The 8,390-nt window shown below is 38.8% G+C and overlaps 1 protein-coding gene across 1 annotated transcript in view; it reads right to left on the minus strand.

Moving 5' to 3' along the window:
* The window catches only part of LOC102767578 (chromosome unknown open reading frame, human C3orf67), a 217,528-nt gene that overhangs the window by 87,526 nt on the left and 121,612 nt on the right, over positions 1 to 8,390 (minus strand). Inside the window, exons 7-10 of the mRNA XM_015558251.1 lie at positions 3,562 to 3,698; positions 2,506 to 2,668; positions 380 to 496; positions 90 to 92 (exon numbers count right to left, since the gene is read on the minus strand). Of these exons, the coding sequence (XP_015413737.1) occupies positions 90 to 92; positions 380 to 496; positions 2,506 to 2,668; positions 3,562 to 3,698 (420 nt within the window). The remainder of the gene's footprint in view (positions 1 to 89; positions 93 to 379; positions 497 to 2,505; positions 2,669 to 3,561; positions 3,699 to 8,390) is intronic.

An 8,390-nucleotide genomic window follows, 5' to 3' on the forward strand; every position in this document is an offset into this window, starting at 1 on the left:
AAAGGGCTCAATGTAAAAAGAAGAGCCATGAATGAAACATGAAAAATTATGGGTTAAGCCCAAGTTCAGTAAAGTCTATAGGCAGGAACTTCCTCTATCATATGTAGGCTTAAAAAAAATAAATTTATTCAGCCTTTGAGAGTAGAAGCAGAAAGTCCTTTATTTCTGCAGTACTGTCTATTTAATCCAGCAAATCTCTCTTAGGACTCTAGAGCAATTCTTTTGCAGAAAATTTGATTTCCACGATCCCTATAGAACAGACATTTAGATTTTAAATGAATTGGTTCATAATTCTTTGAAACTTACAACCTGCAGAGAGAGAGATTGCATTGCTCTGCCTAATATACAGATATAAGATAGCATTGAATTAGTGCCATACCGCTGGGTGTCTCTGTCCTTTCTCTGTTGGTGCTTTTTAACCGTAATCTTCTCCTGTTATTATTCTTATCTGCTGATGGTTCTTGAGGGGGATGTGGATGCATAATATGCAGATTGGCTGGTACATTTTCATATCAAAGAACAAAAAGCCAGAACAGAAAGTACTATATGGTTTGAAATAACTCAGTAAATATAATTAGAGCTATAATGAGAATGTTCATGTATCATTTTGACATTATGTAAAGCTGTATAAAAACTTATTCCTTCACAGAAAATAGGTGTTTATTCTTATTCTAACACAGTGGTTCTCAACCTTCCTAATGCCACGACCCTTTAATACAGTTCCTCATGTTGTGGTGACCCCCAATTTCATTGTTACAAATTGGACATAATTAAAGCATAGTGATTAATCACAAAAACAATATGTAATTATATATGTGTTTTCCGATGGTCTTAGGTGACCCCTGTGAAAGGGTCGTTCGACCCCCAAAGGGGTTGTGACCCAAGGTTGAGAACTGCTGTTCTAACATTAGGATTGTATCAGGTTTTCAAAATTACCAATACATTTTATTCATGTGACATAACCTTTTAGAAAGCTACAAGTAATCTGATTAATATTAATCATGAAATATGCTATATTAAAAATATAAAAAATGAAATTGAGAGCCAATACCGAAAAATTATTGCTTCCTTTAGAAAATATGGTTGCCTGGTTGTGGGATGTGGGCTTGATCCCCAGTAGGGGGAGTGCAGGAGGCAGCTGATCGGTGTTCCGCTCTCACATGGATGTTTCTTTTTCTTTCTCTCTCCCTTTTTCTTTCTCTCTAGAGCTCAATAAAAATATTAAAAAATAAAACAATAAAACAGGAAGCACAGTTAAGTACGATGCAATGAGAATTTAGAAGGTAGTTTCCAGGAGAATGCTAGAAGACTGATATCAAACCTAAAGAATTCTTAAGTATAATTTAATTCTGTAATAATATATTCATAGCAAGCAGCATTTTAATATTTACTGAATGCTTAATTTCTTGGCACAATATGACTGAGTTTTTCTCATTAAAACCTCACAAAGACCCTTTGAAGCAGCTGTTATTGACCACTACTACTATGGCCAGTAGTAATTACCCCCATTTTACAGCTGAGGAAACTGAACCTTACAGAGTTTAAGAAACTTGACCAAGGTCTCACAGATAGTGGTAGGTCTCACAGACAGGTGGGGCTGGGACCGAATATCTATGTTATTCATTTCCCTGCTCAGTTTAATACTCCATGGGAGATATAATTTATAATAGTGCTCATTAATTTCTAAATCCAATAAAATGAACCCAAATGTCTCTGTTTCAACTCTCACAAAGTCAGACCAGTAAGAGTAGAAACACTGACAAGTAAGTGGGTTCTGGTTTCAATTCTTTCCAATGATTACAGACTGCAAATCGCTGTACGTCTCTGTTAAGTTAGAACTCTCAATCTATAAAATGAGATGAAGTCTTTTCTTCACCACAGGGTTGTTTTAGTATCAATGAGAGAAGATAAAGAACACTTTAAAAATGGAAAATATTAATTAAAAGATAATATTAAGTTAAAAAAACTTAAAATGCACATGAAATTACTAAAATGTAGTGATAAAAGGATGTTATATTATTTCCTTAGCAGTCATCATAAAGTAAAAACACAGGGTACTACAGAAATTTGAAATAATGGAATAAATAGAACAGTGATGGAGAACCTATGACATGCATGTCAGAGGTGACACGCGAACTCATTTTTTGGTTGATTTTTCTTTGTTAAATGGCATATAAAATAAATATCAAAAATATAAATCTTTGTTTTACTATGGTTGCAAATATCAAAAATTTCTATATGTGACACGGCACCAGAGTTAAGTTAGGGTTTTTCAAAATGCTGGCACGCCGAGCTCAAAAGGTTCGCCATCACTGAAATAGAATGATAGTTTTCAGAGGATTATAATATATATGTATATATGTATGTGAATTCTAAACATATTTCAATATCTATGCGGCAATTATCTGGACTTAAGATCTAGTCATAAATATAATTTCAATTTTAACAAGGACATTTCTCACTATTTTTAGTAGCTACCAATTTTTATGCATGATTCGTTCTTACCACGAACAGGTACAGTCAGCTTTATTTGGCGAATATTTTCTTTATCTCCTTGCTCCTCAGACTCAGAAATCAGCAAAGCTGACATTTCTGCACTGTTAACACACCTCTCCACTGTGGACGGCTGGCATGATCGGTTATTTTTGGACCCAATGGATCTTACTGTCTATAAGGAAAAGGAATTAACTTGAACATTTTAAAATATAGGAATGGCATTTATTTTTAGAACCTACATAGAAGAAATAATATTTAGAGAAATAAAGAGAGTAAAAAACTAGAGGAAATGAGAAGGTTAAAAGTTGTTGGAGAGGGAAGTTATGAAAGAAAATTAGAAAGGAGAGAAATAATGAAATAAAAAGACAAGTTTCCTAGACATGTAAATTAAAATGTGCTTATTTGCTACACGCCATTTTTTTTAAAAAAATATATTTTATTAATTTTTTACAGAAAGGAAGGGAAAGGGATAGAGAGTTAGAAACATCGATGAGAGAGAAACATCAATCAGCTGCCTCCTGCATACCCCCAACTGGGGATGTGCCCGCTACCAAGGTACATGCCCTTGACCGGAATTGAACCTGGGACCCTTGAGTCCGCAGGCCAACGCTCTATCCACTGAGCCAAACCGATAGGGCACTACACTCCATCTTTAGGAGGTAGGAGTTGAGGTGAAAATCACCGTGATTGTCAGAAATTCAGAGGAAATTAAAAATAAAAATATAACATTTGAGAATCTGTTCAGTATAGGTTTCTGGTGAGGATCCAACTCCCTCCTGAAGGAGACCACAAACTGTGCTCACATATATTTTTACCTTTAAGTTTTGTGAACATATTTAATGAAAAGAATACTTAAAATTGTTAAATGTGTTGACACGACAAAAAGGAAACAGTTTTAAGGTCTTTTAAAGTCCAGAGTTTCTGTTCAAAATTTACTCAAGCCTTCTGCTTTTGGCATGTAGTCTCTCAAACCCCCTCATTCTACCCCATCTAACCCCGCACTGAAAACAACCCACCCCTCCCTTGCCACTCGCTGGAGATAAGCTCCTCACGCCTTGCTCCTACCTCACTGGATATCCTCATGTTATTTCTTCTGCCAGAGAGTGGAGGTGGTCCAAGAACTTTGGATCCAAAGGCGATATGACAAACATCTTGATTTTTACTGTTCCGCACACTACCTGTTCCTCTGTTAAGGAACTGATCTGTTTTGTTAAAGGAAGGTAATAACAGTAAATTAATAAGTGTAATGGCACTTATTAAAAAATGCAGATATAGGGGCCCAATATCAAGATTAGATCTGTAGAATTAGAATCTTGGGCACAGGGGTGTGGAGGGTGGGCAGAAATCTATAATTTTAACAAGCTCACTATCATTTGAGAACTACTATCACAAATATTTTTCCTCAAAGAAAAAGAGAAGAAAAGTGGAAAACTACTAAAAAATACATCTTATTTTTCTCTTTAAGGGAATAATTTAAATAAAACTATCCAGCTCAACTGAACAAATATTTGCTTGAGTACTCTTTCACGCATTTCCTAGAAGTTGTCAGTGACACAAAATAGATAAGACATATTGCTTGCCCTCAGGGAGTCTGAAGGGAGGTGGTAGTACAAGTAAACATAACTATAACATAAAGTGGACCAGTGGGAATGAAGCATAAGTGATCTTTTGAATGGCCCTTGAATGACTGAAGAGTTCAAAAATAAGAGATGTAGGGTGCCCTAGGCCGGAGAAAGTGCCTGAATAAAGGCATGGAAGAGCAAAAGGGTAGGGTATGCTTGGGGAATAATGAATTTACCAGTTTACCTGAAAGGATGGACTAGGGTCACATTGCAAAGAGCCTTTACATGCTAAGAGCTTATTCTCAAGTTGGTAGGCAACAGGGAATCACTGAAGGTTTGGGGAGAAAGAGACAACTGGTATCACCTCCAGAATGAGGCAGGTATGCGCACCAAACCCTGCTGCCTTTTCCTTCCGGGCACACAGATAAATAACATTTCTGAGTCTTCCCGGTAGTTCCATGAACCATGTGACTGAGTTATGATTAGTGGAACGTGAGAAGGGTAAACCACTTCCTAAAACCTCCTGCATAATCCTCTGTGCTCTCTCTTTCCTCATCACTTGACAAGATGCACAAGATTCAGTGGAAGGCTTTTCCCAGAGAAGCCATAGATGAAAGTAGCCGGGTCTCTGAATGACCCTATCTATGTAAGGCTGCCTAAGGAACGCTTGATTAGACCAGACTGTGGGGTTCCTTGTGACTGTAGTTAGCCTCTGCTCACCAATAAAGCGGGTGAGGGTGATGGGCCTTGCCTCAAAATACTGCCCATAACCTAAAAAACCTTCTGCTGTGCCCACTTGCAAGACAGGACCAACCTGAATATGAGTTGGCCCTGAATGAGTCCACATTCATTGTACAGTCCTGGACATTTAAGAGCTACTGACCAAGAAAAAGAACCTAATGAAATAAAAAGGGTTTCTTCACATATCCATAAAAATAGATCATCACAACTGCACAAACAATATTTCCAAACAAGCAGCCATGATTAAATTTCCCTCATCAGTCCATTCAGTTGTCTGTAATTGTTCTTCTGGATCTTGGGTCAGTGAACTGCTTTCAAGAAGCCATCTGCTTTCAGACTAGAGACCTAGAAACCCTGACTCAGTCCACTGGTGTGGTGTGAAATTTGTCTAAGCACTAGAAAAATTTGTCTAAGCACTAGAAAAAAGTCCCCCAGTACAGGTACTTCCATAAGTACAGAGTAAGTACATTCCAGCTTGGAAATATGGACCCAAGAGGCTTTGCTGAAGTATCTATCAGTAGTTCAAAATATCACTATTGCAATTAGCTAGGTATTAATAACAGGAAAGGAGCTAAGGGAGGGCTAGACATTATAAGCATGGCCATCTGGGCAGCTTCACTAGCAAGCTGCAACTTTACTCTCCCCAGGGAACCACTGATCCATTCCCTCTGCAGACCAATCACTGAGGGAAGGGACTCGACAAAGGGGAGATGGGCACATGCGCAATAAAGTCTGGGTGACATAGGAAATGTACCTGTCAGTCTAAACTGGGACAAAAATCATTGGCCAGAGGGGGTGGGGCCATTATAAGACACTGAAAATTTGGAAATACATAATTCCCAGATAAAGCAAGTTCATATGGCTGGGACTCTTGGCTCTTGTTGCTCTCTTGTATTTGCTTGTGTTCCTAGAAATTGAATGGCCCATGGCCAAGTGGACCCCATGTCCAATGGAATTAAGGACTGCAGCGGGGGCCACAAGCTAAGCTAGCCTGATGCTGGATTAGACTGTGGAACGAAACTCTAAGCAATGGCTTTAATCCCAGCTCTGCTGAAGACAAAATGGACTTCTTCCTTGGTGGGACAGAGGAAAATGGGACCTTAGAAATTCAGGAGTTTAATTCCACAGAAATAACATTTTCTACAATATCTCCTCCTCCTGTACAAGTCTCAGAAAATTCCTTTTCTCCTGACATGTCAGGAAGCCTACTCCCACCAGCAACCAGTGGGGGCAAGGATAGCTCCCCAAGGATAACAAAACACCTGATCCTTTTTGAAAGTGTCCCTGAACACACAGACCTTGGCCTGTAGCTTACAGCACAGCCTTCTTGCTAGCATCAGAATAAAACAGAAACTGTCTGTAGATGATTGCCTTAGATCACGCTGCTGTTAACAATATCATAGAATGAATGGCAAGAGAACAGAAAAGAAAGAGCTACTGGCTTTCTGTCTGAGCTATTCCCCTGAAACATTCCTACAGATGGCTAGTTGGTCTCATTAGCCTCTGCCGTAGAGCTGCAATTTTATGTGTGAGGGAATTAAAAATCACTTTTCCATGCAATAGCATGAAAAAAGATATAGAAGTTGTGAAAACATGCCATACTTAGGAAGCTCAAAATATTTAGATCTGAGTGGGAGCAATATGTGTCTGCTCAGGGTATTTCGGGTCTGTTTTTGTGTTTGTAATAAATAGAGGAAACTGAAGAGATGGGCAAGGGCTAGATTGTTGAACCCATTTGAGAGACTTTTGCTGGACAGAAGATCTTAGGTGGATGGCTAGGTGAGAAGATAAATGATTCCAGATTTCTTCAAATTCCTGAAGCCCTAGTAGATAGAAGACATATTCTATTTGTCCAAATGGCAGAATCAGAAGAAATGAGTACAATTTAGGCAGTGACTTTTCTGTCACTTGGAAGGTATTCAAGCAGACACCTGGAAAGCTCATCTGGATATTGTAAGGCAGATTCAGATACTAGGTAAACTCCCTAGTTTCTATTTCTAGTCTGTGTTCTCTTTTGAGTTTCACTCCTGTATCCAGTGCCTTCTTGACCAGAGCCTCTTGGATGCCTCAGAAACACCTCAAACTGAAAACTTGGCCTAATGAGTGGTACCCAAATCCATCCAGGTTAGAAAGTCAGAATCCAGGTGTCATTCTTGGCACCTCCCTCTATCCTCTTCATATCCAATTCATGTCTAATTGTCTCCACCTTCTCTACCAGCAATGCAATCCAAGCGACCATCATCCCTCTCCTGGGTGATTTCAAAGCCTCTCAAGTGACCTATTGTATCTACTCTGGCTCCCTGTCCCATGCCTTCTCCAAAATATAGCCAGAGTGGTCTTACTCAAACATAAATCTGACTGGGTCATTTACCTTCCTCACTTAAACTTTTCAATGGCTTCCCTGCTACTCATAGAATTAAGAAAAAAGCCCTTAAAATCAACTGCAAAAACCTGCATGTTCTGTCCTCATATCTTACATCCCTCATTTTCTGCTCTCTCAGCAGACTGACCTCCCCAGTTCTTCCTGCCTAGCAGAGCACTTGCACATGCTGGTCTCCGTGGCTAGAAGAGTACTTTTCCTCTTCTGCTCATGTATCACTTCCTTAGAATAGTCTTCTCTCACATCTCTGACTAGGGTAAAGTCCCCCAGTACAGGTACTTCCATAAACTTTGCCTTGTGTAACTTGTCAAAATTGCACTTTTACATGCATTTATGGGTTTCTCCGACAATGTGTGCTTCCGTAGATATAAACTCAGTGGCCTGTTTTGTCACCCCTAAATTTCTAGCACCTAGACCTGTGCCTGACACAGAGTAAGTACATAATAAAACCTTGCTGAGTAAAATGCATGAACCATTAAATGTAATGGGTCAGATTACAAGTTGGATTGAATGACTAAATATTTCTAACTATGATTAGAATTTCATTTTAAGAAAAATCCAATGGCAGGTTTTATGCATAAATCTAGGAGGAAGACTGAACAGAAGTGGACAGCTGCCGGGAAGTGGGGGATGAGAGAAAAGGGTCAACAGTGAGCAAGACATTGGTATTTACATAAATGGTGTGGCTCTCAACAGCAGCAGTGCTATGGTGCCAGAGTCAGATGCCTATTCAGGTTATAGGAGAAATTTCATAGTGTTAACAAGTAGACATGGCTATGTGTGAATCTGTATTTTTTCCCCAGTCATTTACAAATATCTATTTCGAGCCAACAAAACACTGTTAGTCTCTCAGGATCAATAATGGAAAGAAATGACACACAGATTACAGGTATTTTGTGACCAGTAGAACAAATAAATCCTAACCTATTGATTTTGTTCTCAAATGTGGATTTCCCAGAAAAAAATAGCCACTGAGGGTACTGAAGGGCTGTATGGAATATGGCATAGGCCTAGAAGGGAATTTTTGGTACCAGAATAAGAACCCCCCTCTTTTTTTCCCAGTGATAGAAACCATGAGGGTATATCTTTCCATTCAAACATCTTACAGTGGCAATTTCCTTGATGTTTTTTCATATTCTTTATCTATATGCAGGTTGCCCTATTAAGTTCCAATAGAAAGACCATTGATTTGGTACTGTACATACTCCCAT

Source organism: Myotis davidii, unplaced genomic scaffold, assembly GCF_000327345.1.
Source record: "Myotis davidii unplaced genomic scaffold, ASM32734v1 scaffold189, whole genome shotgun sequence".
In the NCBI taxonomy this organism is placed as follows: domain Eukaryota; kingdom Metazoa; phylum Chordata; class Mammalia; order Chiroptera; family Vespertilionidae; genus Myotis; species Myotis davidii.